Source organism: Penicillium subrubescens (assembly GCF_028828155.1).
Source record: "Penicillium subrubescens strain IBT 31985 chromosome Unknown utg000007l_segment0_segment0, whole genome shotgun sequence".
NCBI lineage: Eukaryota > Fungi > Ascomycota > Eurotiomycetes > Eurotiales > Aspergillaceae > Penicillium > Penicillium subrubescens.
In genome coordinates this window covers 2,507,622-2,524,651 of record NW_026643157.1, presented here as the reverse complement: position 1 = coordinate 2,524,651, position 17,030 = coordinate 2,507,622, and the positions used below count along the sequence as shown (strand labels likewise).

Sequence of the window (17,030 nt, the reverse complement as noted above, 5' to 3'; positions counted from 1 at the left end):
ACTGTAGTCATAGACAAGTTAAGAAAATATAAAATTATGGCATTATACAGACAACGGTCAGATTGCTTCATTGTGTAGCGAGCACGACAGCACTACTATCTACATGTTCGATATGAGGTCATAAGAGCCGAGTAGTACATTGCTGAATCTATCTCCTCCGTATATGATACACGCAGAAAACTTCTTATATCTCACTGACTCCTCCGAAGCTCTGCAAAATCAGGAAGCTGCCAACCACCGTCCCTTTCGGTCGAGAATCTCGACATCAACTCGGGCAGACGAAGAAAGCATGACGCCCGAAAGACGAACCGGAGAATAGCAACTCCCCACCAAGATTTCGGCATGGCCAGCTTGATCAACGAAGTATGAACTTCTTGACACTCATTCACATATGGTCGTAGAACTTTGTCATAGGCCACAAAGGCTTGAGCGAGATCATCTGGGTGCCGATTGATCTCTCCAGCCAAGACGTATGCCCCGACAAGAGCACTCGAGGTGCCCATTCCACTCCAGGGCGATGGGCAGTGTGCAGCATCCCCAAGAAGCACTACTCGACCCTGATGCCATGTATTTGTGCGCACTTGTACGACTTCCTGGCAGTACCAGTTATCTGTGGCTTCCATACCTGCAAGAAATCTGTCGGTCTGCCATCGGGCATCGCGAAATCGCTGAGCCCAGAAGGCCTTCTGCTGTTCAACCGAGGCCTTGGAAAGGCTTGATATCTCAGGAGAGTCGTCCTTTAGAAAGAGCAAGACCTGTGTTTCGGTCGGGCTATGGCTTCGACGCATAATCATGCGTCCCCCGGTGCAATTGTACACTGTCTTCATGTTGGTATCTGACTTGATGCGCGGAATAAAATAGTAGGCCACATGGGTCCCTAACCGATAGTAAGGGTCAGGACTATCTAGAGACAACATCGCTCTTCGAATGTGTGAACCCTGACCGTCAGCACCGACGAGAATATCATATGTGCCCGAGGAGCCATCTGAGAAACGAGCAATGACTTGCTTTTCATCTTGGTAAAAGCTCTCAACTGTTTTGCCGAACATGTAGTGTACATTGTCCTTGGTCGCTTCATTGAGTATGCGCACCAAGTCGCCTCGCATAATCTCATACTCAGACGTCAAAGTCTGGGCGCCCTGGCCAGATTTGTTGGCCATGATGGTAGCTTTGACATTGCCATTGGAGTCCACTATAGCTGTACCTCGTTCGTCGACAAGCTTGCCCTGGATGGCCTCAAGGAGCCCCATGCGCTTGACGGCTTCAATTCCTGCACCGCGCAGGTCGATCTGTGCACCTCCAGATCTGAGAGCTGGAAAGCGCTCGACAATAGTCACTTGGTGGCCGGTTTGGGCTAGCCAGAAAGCTAGTGCTGGGCCAGCGCAGCCTCCGCCGCAGATGAGGACTTTCAAAGGAGCCATAAAGATGACTTTGGCTTATCGTTGCGTTTCTTAATGTTTGTCGCGTGTGAGCAATAACCTGTCGGGAAAGAGCAATGAAGAAATGTCATAAATACTGAGAATGGCCTGAGCGAAAGAAGGTCTAATATACCTTGTCATCTCCTTCAATTATGGATAGCTTCCTGAGTGGACTCGGTCTATTTCGGCTTATACGGACAATTCAACATACCCCGAAGCATGAGAAAATAGTCAGTTGCTTCTTTCGCTGTGGCCCCCACTGCAAGATTGATAACCGGGGTGCTCAGACCCTTGAGCCCATGCCAGAAAAGCCATGGTGTATAATTTGTTGATCAATGCTAATCTCACTGATATAGCTGGAGAAATACTCCAAGTACCGAAGGGCCCACTAGTAGTCCTGCGGCTTGCGATTCAGGCCACAAGGCCGCAATAATGCCTAGATATCCAGGCTGAAAATCACGGTCGCCCGGAGACACCTCCGATGCAAGTCAGCTGCTCAGGACAAACACCAAGCAACTGACGTATCCGCAAGCTTCTCTCCGCAGTTCTTCTTCCTTCCACCAATATTTGAACCCTCTTCACTTACCAGGTGTGGACCGACGAAAGTAAATCAATCCCCAATCATTGTCGGCTTCTGCATTATCCAGATTCGCCATGTCGATAGCTCCAATCATCACCTTCAAAGCAGGTATCTGCGATTTTGATGTAAGTCGAGTGCTTGGACCCTACCTCAACAGCTCCAATATTTCCTCTCCATTGCTCCATCTGGTGGTCATTGATTAGCATAACGGAGATGAGAGATAGCTAACCCTGATGCTCTTCTGTTCTAGGGTTCTTCATCCCCCGCCACCGTGAAGCCTAAGCCGACCCCCGGTTACATTTACCTTTATTCCGAAGATGAGCTGATGCACTTCTGCTGGCGCACTCGTGACGCCCCTCTTGATGAGCCTAATCTTGATCTCGTCATGATTCCCTCAGATGGAAGCTTCACCCCCTACAAACCGTCTGGCAAGGACGCTACAAATGGACGTGTGTTTGTGTTGAAATTCTCTTCCAGCTCCCAGCGGTATCTCTTCTGGCTGCAGTCTCAATCTCAACATGAGAGTGGCGACCCCAGCTGGTTCAGTCCCCGGGATTTGAAGCTTGGCGAGATTGTTGATGTCCTGCTACAGGGTGAGGATGTGGATGTTGAGCACGAGATCGCCAACCTCCCCGGCGGCCATCTGGAGGCGACGATGACGAGACCATGGAGGATGTGGAGGGAACAGACCACGACCCCAACCACAACCACGGCGGGAGCAGTGGTGGAGCTGGCCCCGATGCCACAGGAGGTGATATCCGCGAGGAAGGCCAGGAGGCACGAGAGGGCGGTGCCGACGGTGGACGAGCGTAGGTACATATCTCTGTCAACCTCAATATCTCGTTTTGGGGCATGTCTTGGACCAATTCTGATCATTCCTCTTCTATCTCAGTGCCTCGGGCGACCCATCATCGGTAGTTCAAGACTTCTTGCGGTCTCTGGGTGGTCGGCAACAAAGCCAAGGCCAATCCCAGGACCCCGAACGACCATCTACGACCCTTCAAGACCTGCTTACTCCCCCTACTACTCTCCCTTTCATCGAGACTGCCGACGATACTACCGTTGATCACCTTCTGAGCTTCCTCCCACCGGCACTACTTCTGCTGGCCCAGGGCAATGCCGAGGCTGCGGAAGCCGATACCGACCCCGAACTCGCCCAGGCGGCACTTCTATCTCTCGATCTCTCCCAAAAGAAAGACATCCTTCGTCGTGTGCTCCGATCTCCCCAATTTATGCAAAGTTTAGCTAGTCTTACCGTGGCTCTCCGAGATGGCGGGCTTCCCAGCATTAGCGAGGCCCTGCAGATTCCCGTAGCCAATGGCGGGTTTATGCGGCATGGCGGCGTGCCCCTTGGTGGGGGTGATGCGGTGGAAGCGTTCCTGGATGGCGTTCGGCAACAAGTCAAGAAGACCGATCAGTCGGGTCAAATGGAAACGGATTGATTAGCGTTATTATTATTATTTGGAAGTCTTTTGAAATACACACCCCATACATCATGGACCTTGCTTTGTAGGGAACGGAGTTTTTACCATGGTGATGTGATACACGACTTATCTTGAAGAACGTTTCCTTGCAGCTTGCAAGCCCTATGGCTTGGCCTATTTTTGGTAACTGGGGACCCCACCAGGCAACACTGTTTTGCCCATGGCCTCGTCAGCGACTACGATAGTTAGCGCAGACCGTTTAGTGTCTAGAGTAGAAGGTAATTTCCCGTCGGATTACTCGGATCAGCAGAAATAAAGCCTCGTAGAGGATGTACAATGTAGGGAGACAGGTCCAGGTCAAAATCTGTAAAATTGTATTAGATACACTTCTGGGGTAAAACTGTACGGAGTCCTGAAACAGGCTGTGCACTCCTCAGCCACAGAGGCTAATCTTTGCTGACACTGATAGCGGAGTAGTGTACGGAGTAACAAAGAAGTATACAGAGTGTAGCAGTAGCTTACTACCAGCTTGCTGTGCTACAGTATTACATCGCGTATTCCTGATACTGTAGTAGGAGTAACAAAGGTCTAAGACAAAATTGTTTCAGACCTTAGGGATGTCAAGTCCAACCTTCCGTGGTACCAGACCAATAAAAACCCGCCGAACCAGCCCAGCACTTCCCGTGGCTCTGTCCATCTTGCGACCGGCGGGTCTCTTACTCTCTGTCTTTTTTTGAACTAAACATCTTTCAGCTGCTAAACTCGGCCCCATTGCGCTGCGCGACTCTTGGCGACATGACCCCCTCTCACTTCTAATCTTGCCCTTGTCTCTCGCTTTCTATACCTACGCGATTACCTGGACGCCTGCGGTCTCCTGAGTAACTGAGCCACTGGTCTTCCCGCTCTCCTCACTCGTTCACTCCACCTGTCGCGCTCCTGGTGATCTCCAAAGCCCCTCCCGCCTTTCCGAGCGAATGTGAACAGCACAGCACGACCTGCGATGTCTCCGATCCGGTAATCCTTGACCCTGCCTGACGATGGCGCCAAATAGCCAGACGCCTGGCGACTATGATGGCCTGTCCTCGAACCAAATTCCCCTCCAAGACCTCTCCAGATTCGAAGGCCCCGCCGAGGAACGCGGTAGAGGTCGCGCCAACAGCGCGGGGAACAGTCTTTTCTCTCGACGGTCATTGTTAAGAGGAGGGTCGCGGAGGCATTACCAGAGCGTAGCCGAGGATTCACCGGTTGAACTAGTCGGCGCGATCAGGAATCCGTTCCGACCAGTTCGTTATGGCGGCCGCGACTCCGATGAGATCCCTCCTGAAGCCCTGGCGCAAGCAATGTCATTTGGTGCTACGTTCGACAACTCGCACCCAACAGCGGCTACGGCCGGGCCTTCTTCGATGCATGACTTTAATGATTCCACTTCCGATCTCGATAATGTGCCGCTGGACGCCTATACTTCTCACGATCACGATGGCTATATGGCCCCACACGTCGAAGATGAAGACGACACCGCGCGATTGACGGATCCACGATATTTGCAACCTATTAGCGGCGCCTGTGGCGAAGAGGGCCGACAGAGCAGTGACACGGGTGTTCACTCTGTACACTTTGGACATGGAGCGCGACTGGGCGATGACCTGCCGCATCTCGAGGAAGGATTGTCGCGAAGTCGTGGCAGTAGTGCCCGGTCTCGCTCTCTGTCTCCATCAGCGTCTGGTGGAGCTCTGCAAAGAGCCAGCTCTATGGTGAAATCCATGTCGCAACGTGTGGTCAACTTGAGTAATGAGCCGGAAGTTATTGAACAGTCCATTGAGAGAGAAGAGTCTCACAAAAATTCGCGACTTGAAGGTCCTCCAATGCTCCCAGCAATGCCAGAATATGCACATGACCCGTCACCTAATGCAACTGGACGGGAAAAGCGGTCATCAGCAAAGTTGTGGCGATATCGAAACAACCCATTCCGAGGCAGGTCACTTGGTATATTGGGTCCGGATCACCCTCTCCGACTATGGCTGTGCGATATTCTCGTCCATCCAATCATGGAACCCTTCATTCTCGTCATTATCATCATCCAGACCATCCTACTCATTGTGGAATCATCAAAATCCGTTTTCAATCGACCATTAGCGGTGCGATGGGGCGGCACCCCACTAGACTACGTTTTTTTCGTCATTTTCGCCATTTATACCCTTGAAATCACTGCCAAAATCCTCGTTTCCGGCTTTATATTCAACCCAGCAGAGTATAGTACTCTCAATCGATCTTTAGGCATTCGCAAAGCGATTGCGGAGAAGAGCAGGAACCTGATCACGCCTCATCGACAAGCGACAGTTAAAAAAGTCTCGTTTCTCCCGCAAGAACCGCAGGGTTCTATTCTTCGGTCGTTTACTGGAATGAATGCATTAGATCCTAGCGCGGGTAATTACGACGATCCTCTTCATAAACGCCGGGTTAGACTTGCCCATCGGGCTTTTCTTCGGCACTCATTCAACCGGTTAGATTTTGTTGCCGTCGTGGCTTTTTGGGTTTCCTTCTTTCTCTCCCTGATGGGCGTGGAGTCAACGCATCAGCTGTACATTTTCCGAATGCTCAGCTGCCTTCGAATTTTGCGTCTCCTCGCCCTCACGAATGGTACATCTGTATGGCATTTCCCTATCTGCAGAAGCAAAGTCTTCTCTTTCATCCGCCATGACAATACACTGACTAATAACTTTTTAGGTAATTCTTCGAAGTTTGAAACGGGCTGCTCCTTTGCTGGTTCATGTTGCATTTCTCATTGGATTCTTTTGGCTTCTTTTCGCCATCGTCGGAATTCAAAGTTTCAAGTCCAGTTTCCGACGTACTTGTGTCTGGGTCGATCCAGAGGGCAAAAACAACTATTCATCCGGCGAGCAATTCTGTGGTGGATATCTTGACAGCGTCACTGGAGCGGAAATGCCTTGGCTGGATCATTTTGGTAACCCTTCCACTTCTTCCAAGGCGAAAGGGTATCTTTGCCCACAGGGCTCGCTATGCATGGAAGGGCAAAATCCCTACAATGGAACCCAGAGCTTCGACAATATCGTGCAATCTCTCGAGTTGGTGTTTGTTCTTATGAGCTCCAATACCTTCTCCGACCTGCTCTACAAGACCACCGATAGTGACTACCTCGCGGCGGCACTATACTTTGCTTTCGGCTTGGTTATCCTGAGTTTGTGGCTGGTCAACTTGCTTGTTGCCGTCATCACGCACTCCTTCCAGGTTATTCGCGAAGAAAGTAAGCGCAGTGCATTTGCCGTCCAACAAATCGATGCACTCGACAGCGATGAAAACCTGAATCGGAAAATCAGCCCCCTCAAACGCATTTATGACAAGACCGAGTGGCTGTGGGTGTGCCTCATCTTCTTTGATCTGGTTGTCCAGGCTTTGAGAAGCGCCTCCATGTCGCGCGAAAGAGCCCAGTTCATTGATAATACCGAGACTGTGGTGACTCTTGTCTTCCTGATCGAGATTGTCTTGCGGTTTGCATCAGATTGGCGTGTCTTCCATCGAAAACGCCGCAATTGGTTTGACCTCTTCCTCGTGGTAGTGACCTGCGTCATTCAGGTTCCTCCGATCCATAATTCAGGTCGCGCGTACACTGTTCTCACGCTCTTTCAGATTCTTCGAGTGTACAGATTTGTCTTGGCATTCTCTGTCACTAGGAAGCTGATTATGGTTGTCTTCCGAAATGTTGTTGGTTTGCTTAACCTGATCTTCTTCCTGTTCTTGATGACATTCCTCGCATCTATCTTCGCAACCCAACTTTTCCGAAGCCAGATCCCGCCTGAAGACTCTAGTGGTAATGCAATCAGCATCACCTTTGCTGATATCTATAACTCATTCTTGGGAATGTACCAAATTCTCTCGAGTGAGAACTGGACAGACATCCTGTACAATGCCCAGACATATACTGTGAGTTTCAATACGGCCTGGATCTCTGCTGCATTTATTATTCTATGGTTCATCGTGGCCAACTTTATCATTCTGAATATGTTCATTGCTGTTATCCAAGAGAGCTTTGACGTGTCAGAAGATGAGAAGCGAATGCAGCAAGTGCGGGCGTTCTTGGAGCAGAAGCATCTTGGTGGAAATGCGCGAGGCAACCTTGCTCTATCCAAGATTCTCCGTCTAGGCAGAGACTCGGATCGCTACAAGGATCCTTTGGACCATGGTCCTGCCGCGATGGAAATGCTTCTCAAGGATGCTGTTGTCCGCGACTTCCTTGACGAGGAGCAAGAGAATGCAGAAGCTGAACATGAAAACCGACGTCGAGAAAATACCATGGTCCCGGACAGTGCGAATCAAGAAGCCATCGAGCCTGGCGTACTGTCTCGACTATGGACAAAGGCCACCTCGCTCATTCTCGGCCGTGAACCAAACCCGTTCTACTCCAAGCTGCAATTTTCACGAGCTTACGAAGAACTGGACCCGCGGACAATGGCGAAAGAAGTCGCGTCTGCGGCCGAGGCCAGGAAGCGTGCGCAACGAGAATATCTCGTCAAGCATCCTAATTACAACAAGTCCTTGTTCCTTTTCTCGCCACACAATCCCATTCGCAAAGTCTGCCAAAAGATTGTCGGCCCTGGACGGGGCAATCAGCGAGTTGAAGGTGTGGATCCATACAAGCCGGTGTGGTATGCATTCTCGGCATTCATCTACGCAGCAATTGTGGCCATGGTGCTCCTTGCCTGTATCACTACACCCCTGTACCAACGACAATACTTCCGCACCACCCGCAATTGGTTCGTGTACACTGATATGAGCTTCGCTGTTATCTTCACAGTCGAGGCACTGATCAAAGTCGTCGCTGATGGATTCTTCTGGACACCCAACGCGTTCTTCCGCAGTTCTTGGGGTTTCATCGACGGTATCGTGTTGTTGACTCTATGGATCAGTGTTGGCAGTTCACTAAGGAAAGACTGGAACATTTCTCGTGCCATTGGTGCATTCAAAGCGCTCAGGGCTTTGCGTTTGCTGAATGTCTCGGACAGTGCTAAGGACACTTTCCATTCGGTCATCATTGTTGGAGGATGGAAGGTCGTTGCCGCGGCGGCCGTTTCGATGAGTTTCCTCATTCCATTTGCCATTTATGGTGTCAACCTGTTTAATGGACAGATGATCTCATGCAATGACGGCAATTTCGCGGGCAATCTGACAGCTTGTGTTGGCGAGTATGCCAGTTCCCCGTACAATTGGGATGTGCTGGCTCCGCGAGTCGCAGCCAATCCATACTACGACTTTGACGACTTTGGCGATTCTCTCTTCATCCTCTTCCAGATTGTTTCCCAGGAAGGCTGGATCGACGTTCAGGATAGTGCGATGCAAATCACTGGAAAGGGGCTGCAACCGCAGGACGGGAGCGCGCCGGAGAATGGGCTGTTCTTCGTCGTCTTCAATCTGTTGGGTGCAGTGTTCGTCTTGACGCTGTTTGTATCTGTGTTCATGCGTAATTATACAGAACAGACTGGCGTAGCGTTCTTGACTGCCGAACAACGATCTTGGTTGGAATTGCGGAAGCTTCTTCGACAAATTTCGCCATCCAAGCGGTCGTTCAATGAGCGAAGCAACAAATGGCGCTTATGGTGCTATCGAATTGCTGTCAAGAAACATGGGCGATGGGCGCGGTTCGTCACTGGTGTTCTCATCGTGCACTTGCTTCTTCTGGTACTCGAGTATTATCCCGAGCCTAATTGGTGGGCGACAACTCGCACCATCTTGTTTTTTGTGTTCATGTTCGTCTACATTGCCAACGTGCTCATTCGGTTGATTGGTCTTGGGTGGCATCGTTTCAGTCGAAGTTCTTGGGACCTTTACTCGCTTGCTGCTGTCCCTGGCGCATTCATCACCATCATTCTCGACTTCTCATATCCAACTCAGGTCGTGCTGGAGTTGAACAAACTGTTCCTTGTCTCAATCGCGCTGTTACTTATCCCACGGAACAACCAGCTTGACCAGCTCTTCAAGACTGCCGCGGCTAGTCTGCCGGTAATCGGTAACCTCCTGGCTACCTGGTTCGTATTATTCCTGGTGTTCGGCATCGCCATGAACCAGGCCTTCGGCCTCACCAAATTCGGCTCCCAAGAAAACCACAACATGAACTTCCGTGACGTACCAAAGTCTCTGATCCTCCTATTCCGCGCTAGTTGCGGTGAAGGATGGAATGAGATCATGGAAGATTTTGCGACGATGGTACCTCCACTTTGCACATATGATTCCAACTTCCTTGACGACGACTGCGGCAGTGCCGCCTGGGCTCGGACCCTGTTCATCATGTGGAATATCATCAGCATGTACATTTTTGTTTCGCTGTTTGTCTCGCTTATTTTCGAGAGCTTCTCGTACGTCTATCAACGCAGCAGTGGACTGTATGCGGTTAGTCGTGAAGAGATTCGCCGCTTCAAGCAGGCGTGGGCGACATACGACCCGAATGGAACGGGCTACATCACCAAAGAGCAGTTCCCCCGGCTACTTGGGGTGAGTTTCGACCTTTTGTCACGTTCAAGCTCTTCTTTTCTTTGCTGTAGTCACTAACTTCTGATTTAGGAACTCTCTGGTGTCTTCGCCATGCGGATCTACGACAATGAGTTCACTGTTGGAAGGATTTTAGACCAATGTCGAGAAACTCCTCGCGAATCAGTGCACTCATTGAGTTCGATGCACAACGCGTTGCCTCTTCGCTCTCGAGAATCCGTCCAGTCATTGCGGCCCAATGGCGAAAATACTCTCGCGACAGGTGTTGATCTCAAGAAACTCTCCCGTATCATCGACCGTATCCCAGTCAATACCATTCGTGAACGACGTCAACGCCTGAATACCTTCTACGAAGAGATCCTCGTTTCAGCGGACCCAGAACGAGGAATTTCATTCCACCAGTGTTTGATGATTCTCGCGCATTACAACGTCATCAGCGACAGCAAGAGTCTCCGACTGGAAGAATTCCTCCGCCGCCGATCCCGACTCCAACGTGTCGAGGAAGCCGTCCGCCGTAACACGGTCATCGGCTTCTTCGATACACTCTACTGGTCTCGCGAATTCCGTCGGGCCTGCGACCGCAAGAAATCCAGTCGCATGACCGCCGTTCCGCAGTTCACTGTGCCGGAGATTTACGTCGACGATCCCGTTGAAGAGGACCCGGAAGAGCACGCACCTGGAGTCATGACGCCGCGAACCCAACCAGACCCCGATTCACCATTTGCGCCCATGCTCTCGCCTACGTCGACTTCTCATCGGCGCGCTGAGTCAAGCCCGACTGGACGCCGGAATGATCTTCCCCGGTTGGATACTACCTTTAGTGGCCGTGCCTCTGGTGCTAGTACCCCTACAGAATGGTCCAGTATCAGTCCGTCGCGCACCCCGCGTCGGATGTATGGTGATCGGGTTTCCTTTGAGTCTGGTGAGCGCGACGAGTCGAATCCTAGAGCCGACCATTCCCGGCAGAATAGTGCGATTAGTGTGCAGGATGTGATGCACTCGCTGGACAACTCTGCTTGGGGCGAGAGTATCCGACGGAGTTTCACGCAGCGGCGACCGGGTGATCGATCAAGCGATCACTAGACCAGTCGTCTTGAGTACGGAGTGCATGTGTTGACTTGTGCCTCCCGATGAGAGACGAAAAAGCCAGCCTATGGAGGTATGGTCATATGATTGAAGAGCCTTCGGTTCTGTCACGCAATTTCTTTTCCTCTCTTCCTTTCTCTTTCTTCCACCTTTCCCTGGACATTCCTTTTTTTTGTATCCCTGAATGATTAGACTTCCGAGGGGTCCCTTTTCTTTTCCTTGCTGTATTTCCAGTTCGTGTGTTTGGTCGGATGATTTCCATTTCGCTGTATATTACCCTCTATGATCCCGGTATCCCTGGGAGCATTTCTTTGCATAGCAACGGCGTGGACTTCTTGGCCATTTTGTCATGGATTTCATTTTCCCCGGCTTTTTGTCATTTCGCCTCCTTACTCGGTCGGATAGACAGAGAATTAGTAGAATTCATACCCCGGGGTTAATAGTCAATAGGTTCAATAGAAAGGGCTGTGTACATTGGACTAGTTCTAGTTCTAGTAGTTACTATGGGCCTATGGGGCCTACGGCTGATAGAAACGGGTTTCCTACCTAGCAGGCTGAATCAGTGTGGGTCTGACTCGTTCACTAAGTACTTTATTAGGTGGTTATTGTTAGTTACTATTGGCTAGGGAACCGAAATAGGTAATCGGTCGTACTTTTTTAGGTGCATCTACAGTCCTGTACTCATACATACTGTAGATCGGCACTTTGACTTCACCCTTTAGTAGGAGGGCAGAGAATAGTAGGGGTGCGTCACATAACTTAATGCGGTCAATTAATGACTTCTCTTTTTGAGCTCTTATCATCTGATTTACCTCCCTTCATTTCTTCTAACACCTTAATTATTTCCCTTAACTGCTTGCGGGTCTAGCAAGACAATGGGGTTTGTGGGCGCCACGCCCCAATTCCCCCAATTCCCGCATGCGGCAGCGCAACACCGCATTCGATGATTCCGTTCGTGTCTCAAACTCTCCCTGCAGCTGGTCCTTGCAGTTGGCCTTTGCCTCATAATGGACAATCTCCTAGCTCAAGTTAATTTTCTTCTTCTATTTCAACTTTACTTTTCACTTCTACCTTCTTCACTACACTACACTGCAAGTCAACAATTCATGGAGAGAAATCTTTCTTTTGTTCTCATCTCCTACTAAACACAATACCCGCATTCCACACTATCACCACCACCAACCAGAACAAACACCAGACAATTCCAAAAAAAAAAACACAACTCCAAAGCACAAAATGCATCAATTCCCTTCACCATTCCCTCCTCTCAACACTACCACCACTCACTCCCAGCGACACCCAGCCAGCGACACCTCCAGTCCCCCCAGTTCACGCACAACTTCGCCGCCATCATCACCCACCTCCACACTCCGCCGACGTCACCAGCCAACGCAATTGTCTCCGCACCACCTCTTCAATCTCTCCTTCCACCCCACCACCACCACCACTCATCCCAAGGTCTACTCCGACATAGGGTCTAGACCAGACAATGAACACCACGTCCATTTCCACAATCACACCCAGGGACATGGTCTTGGCCACAACATCCACAATGCCTCGACCCAATGCGGTGTAAGCATTCTACCCTGCGCGGTCCTGCGAGGCCGCTCCTCTCTGATGATCGTGCGACGACGCCCCTCGGCTGTGGATATGGCATTGAGTGAGGAGCGGTGTCGGTGTGATGAGAATGCCATTGAGAGACAGGGATTGGATCTTATGGAGCCAAGGCCTGTGGATATGAATCTGCATTCGAACTTGAATATGCATATGGGTCTGAATATGGGCCTGGGCCAGCGCAATTCGGGTTCTAGAGCGAGTATCGGCTCTGATACTCGGTCTGTCGTGGTGCAACAGCCGCGGTTTGTGATGGGGGGGATCTTTGAGGTCATGGAGGGTCAGGCATAGCCGCATAGGCTTAATTTCTGGTTATTGGTTCCTTTTTCCCTTGTTTCTTCTCGACTACCATTCAAAAGCATCCGGGCAGAGGTGTTTTAGGAGTTTTATCGGTATTGCTTGGGTTTTCTGTCTTCTTGAATGGGCAAGATTGATTGTATAGGGTATGAGGCCGGGGCGCCGGCATAGGTGTATCGCATCCAAATAGCAGATTGTCCGATGTACAGATCTACTTATTTTTGAACAATGTGTGATTTTTCTGAACAAAGAGTTTCGTCTTGAGTCCTGACTGGCCTTAGATGAAAGCAATGCTTTATCTCCATTCGAGTATGTATAATGTCTAAATTTTTCATTTCATATATAATTTATTTCCTCTGTTTCTTAGGTCTTTGTAATTTATCAGGCTTTCATCTAACCCGTATGTACAATTACCGTAATGCAGGACGGTTTTATAGGTATAGGTCACCATCACCATCGTCCAAAATTAAAACCCGGGTATAAGCCTTATAATGAAGAGAAAAGAAAAACAGGAATATGCATTAATACTCCGTCATTATTATCGTGAGAATCGATCAAAGGTAATGCTAGAATCATAGCGCCTCTCGCTAATGTATGCAATGGTCTAAGCCAGATGCGTCAAATGACAAGAAACCTCATCGCTGATTCGTTGCGCTTGTATGTGTATGATGGATGAAAAGGGTGGAGGTCTTAGCCCTAAGGCTCAGCCTCGAAGTGAATCAAGGATCGAAAGACATTCACTACTGCCTTTTTTTCTTTCGGGAATTAGGCCACAGTTGGCCGCGGCAGTTCTCCTCGCCGCAGAGACACTTGACTGCGTTGGGATCGACTTTCTTTGATCCGTCCCAATTAGGGTGGTAGTCGAAGGTGAGTTCTGTGTTGGCAGGGATATCACGGATGGCGAAAAACGCCAGATAGTAAAGACGGTCATCGGATAGGTTGTTGACCGAGACAGGAATAATCTTGCAATTGGGATTGCAAGAATGATTGATAAAGCGTGTTGCCGCGCCGAACTTCTGTCCATCAATGACGTACCCGTCCTCATAGGCGTGTGGACCGTTGCCAATCAACCAGTCAAGGTTGAATAGGTATGAGGGTTTACCCTCGTTCGCGGATTCGCGAGCATCGGCATCGTTCTGTGTGATGACCTCTCCGAAATAGCAGTCAATGAATTGCCCCGTGATCAATGGCTGAGGACACCGTAGGCCGAGTCCTCGCTCGCCCGTGTCGAAGACTTCTAGGCATATCTGACGGCCGCGCTGGACGACGTGATTCCAGCAGTCGTTCCTAGCGCACTGACATCGGCCACTGCACTCTGAGATCATCGCCTTGCGATTGAGAAAGTCCTGTCGTACAACAACTTTTCCAGACGGCAATCTTTCATATGCCACGATGAATCTATCCGATTCCTCTTCCTGGATGAGACAATGGCAGGAATTGGGATCACAAACGCTGCCGCAGTCGCAGCCGGTCAGAAAAGCGTTATCGACTGGCGTCACACCGGGTCCTAGTCGATAATCACCCACAAAGGAAAAGTTGGCGGACAAGGCGGCCAACTTCTCATCATCAATATCGAACTCCATCTCAGGACCGCCAGGGATGCGCTTCAGCTTCTTGCGAAGCTTCTTCCTCAGAAACTTCGCGGTAGAAGCTTGAGTTGCCGTCTCAGCAGTGACTGAATTAGATAAAGATGCGTTTGAGAAGACGCTCCTTCGCAGAGAAAGAGAAGCACTGGGCTTCTTAAGCCCAGGCTCCTTCGCAGTAGGCTTTGCAACAGCGAATGAAACCACCTTCTTATTGACAGCGGGAGTGGTCGTCTTCGCCATTGGGTACGCACGCCGCTTAGCTTTGGCTTTCTCTTCCTGTCCAACCGGAAAATACCGTTCGTCAAGGCCAAGGAACTCCGGCTTCAAGGCTGCTTTTATCTTCTCTTTTTGAGCAGCAGAAGGAGAAGGAATCACCACGCTCACAGAATTCTGAGGCGGCAATTGAGGCTGCAGGCTGGGAGTTCGGGGAACAACCATAGGCCTTTTGCCGAGCGCCTTCTCGGACGGCCTAGATGGGCCCTCGCCCGAAGAGCCGACGCCATTTGGTTGAAGCAGTCGAAAGGATGAATTTTTATTGGTGATGTTGCCCAAGTCTGATGCCTCAGTGCTTTGGCTTTTGCGTTTCTGGGGGATCGTCGTAGACACGACACGATAGGAGCGCTCGTTGTCTCCGCTATCGTAGGGACTGTGATGATAGACCACCGAGGATGAATCCAAATTTTTAGAGACATTGAATCCTGCTTGCTCAAGAGCATTCCGTTTCTGCTTTTGAGGACTCAAAGATTGCGCGCGGTGCGCCAAGGTCGAGACGAATGTACGGCGATCACTTTGGGGTTCTTTCTTCACGAGAGGCGATAGCCCGTTCTGTTCTTGTTTTGAACGTTCAGGCTGCGAACATAGCCGTATATTAGCGATAAGCTCCATGATGGATCCAAATGATGTTTTTTTTGTCCAGTAACAGCTCTATGCACCCTTGGTTACACGATCCATCGTGCGCCAGGAGTCGCGCATAGAAGGCATAAACAGAGTGTAAATCAAGTTTCAAAGAGATGGCGGGTGATCATCACAAAGAAAAGGATAATCCACAAGAATGTTCGAAAGATAACAGCCGCACAAGCGACCGAAGCTTTTTTCAATTTTGTCGGAAAGCGTGAAACAAAGGGAAAAGGTGAAAAATGAAAATCAAAGGAAGGCAGGGACCGAAAGACACGACTCCCTTAGATAGAAGAGCGCGACCGGGCCAAGATAAAAACAAAAGGAAATCAATTAAAAACTTACCGTTGGGTCAGGAAATGGAATCACTTCATCCAGATCCATGACATCCGTATCGTCCAAGGTCAGATCGATAACCTCCCGTGTGGGAGGGTACCCGGATGTCGGGGGCCCAGCGAGCCCCTGCATCGCGATCTTGGGGGCACCGTACCGTTATGTCAGAATAACGGTAAGGAAGTCCTCTAACACGCGTTGTGACGCGCATAAATGTGTTCCAGAGATCACAGCGGGCGAGAAAAGATGGATATCCCACTCGATATGGGATAGTCGGGTAGGGAAAAAGGCAGAAACGTGAATAACGGCCTTAGCGGTAGGAGATTTAGGAGTCGAGATAGGTAAAACCTCCCCTAGGAGATCCGAGTGAGAGAAAATGCTGGTCAAGGGGGAAAAGAGCTTGAGAGACTTCTGGGGGGATAGCCTCAAGTAATTTTGTTCAGGATATGTGATGGTGACGGGATAGATCAGGGGAGGCAGGGCCCGAATCTGCGGATAGGAAACGAAAAGAGAATCGTATAGCGTGGGGAGGTGAAGCTGTAAATGAAAGAAAGACAAGACATTGGGCCACAGGACGGGTGCGAGGAATTAATTATGTAAGCGTTGGTAGCTTAGTCATGTATCAAACTCTAATATGCCATGGTATCTTAGTTTCTAGAGATCAGAAATTGCGAGAAAATGGGGTTAAAACATATGAAACGGACATTCTGATGTTCTCGGCAGTATTCTGGAACCCATTATATAAAATATCAGATGTTGATGAATTACATGGGTCGAGTCTCGTATGGAGGGTTGAGGGGAGGGACTTCTGGATAGTAGCTGTTGATTGGCCAAAAAAGATCCGAGAAAGTGGAAGAGTTGTGACGAGCATTTGCTTTCTTTTCTGCCGAGCAGGCCGCCAGTGCACGGGGCGGAAACCAGAACTATGTACAGTACTTTTGATGGTCCGTCTTGCAATCTTCCACACAAACAAAGTGAGCTATCAAATTAATCCCTGGCGAGGCAGATTATTCTACACGTTCTATTTCCCTTTTAATAATTTTGAGACAAATTCGATGTTGTGGTGGCGTCCTTTCGTTCAGACAACCTTGACAGGTCTTCTTTGAAAGAGGTCTTGGCGTCATGGTCCATCCGCGGGGTTGCCTCGTAGCCTCACCGCTCCTTCAGCTCCCCTTCTACACCAATCAGATTGCTGCATGACTCGCTAGTTTGCTGATTAATCAATCCTATATATGGAGGTCCTAGAAAGATATATATAATAAATTATGATGATACTATCTAAGGATCTAGAGACATCAAA

General features: G+C 49.8%; 5 protein-coding genes across 5 annotated transcripts; 3 read left to right on the top strand and 2 right to left on the bottom strand.

Annotated features, from left to right (window-relative positions):
- Positions 1–191: 191 nt before the first annotated feature.
- On the bottom strand, positions 192–1,421 carry N7473_010680 (FAD/NAD(P)-binding domain-containing protein; the record flags this gene model as incomplete). The annotated part of the gene is made up of 1 exon (XM_057156619.1): positions 192–1,421. One exon carries the CDS (start codon positions 1,419–1,421, stop codon positions 192–194), a length of 1,230 nt encoding a protein of 409 aa, XP_057005274.1.
- A 651-nt stretch (positions 1,422–2,072) lies between these two features.
- On the top strand, positions 2,073–3,440 carry N7473_010679 (uncharacterized protein; the record flags this gene model as incomplete). The annotated part of the gene is made up of 3 exons (XM_057156618.1): positions 2,073–2,123; positions 2,249–2,811; positions 2,891–3,440. 3 exons carry the CDS (start codon positions 2,073–2,075, stop codon positions 3,438–3,440), a joined length of 1,164 nt encoding a protein of 387 aa, XP_057005273.1.
- Positions 3,441–4,459: 1,019 nt separating this feature from the next.
- Positions 4,460–11,472, top strand: cch1 (calcium channel protein CCH1; the record flags this gene model as incomplete). The annotated part of the gene is made up of 3 exons (XM_057156617.1): positions 4,460–6,067; positions 6,147–9,923; positions 9,993–11,472. 3 exons carry the CDS (start codon positions 4,460–4,462, stop codon positions 11,001–11,003), a joined length of 6,396 nt encoding a protein of 2,131 aa, XP_057005272.1. The 3' UTR covers positions 11,004–11,472.
- A 770-nt stretch (positions 11,473–12,242) lies between these two features.
- Positions 12,243–12,911, top strand: N7473_010677 (uncharacterized protein; the record flags this gene model as incomplete). Its single annotated transcript, XM_057156616.1, has 1 exon — positions 12,243–12,911. The coding sequence occupies one exon, from the start codon at positions 12,243–12,245 to the stop codon at positions 12,909–12,911; it is 669 nt and encodes a 222-aa protein (XP_057005271.1).
- Positions 12,912–13,657: 746 nt separating this feature from the next.
- clrD (uncharacterized protein) lies at positions 13,658–15,865 on the bottom strand (the record flags this gene model as incomplete). Its single annotated transcript, XM_057156615.1, has 2 exons — positions 13,658–15,352; positions 15,743–15,865. 2 exons carry the CDS (start codon positions 15,863–15,865, stop codon positions 13,658–13,660), a joined length of 1,818 nt encoding a protein of 605 aa, XP_057005270.1.
- Positions 15,866–17,030: the final 1,165 nt, after the last annotated feature.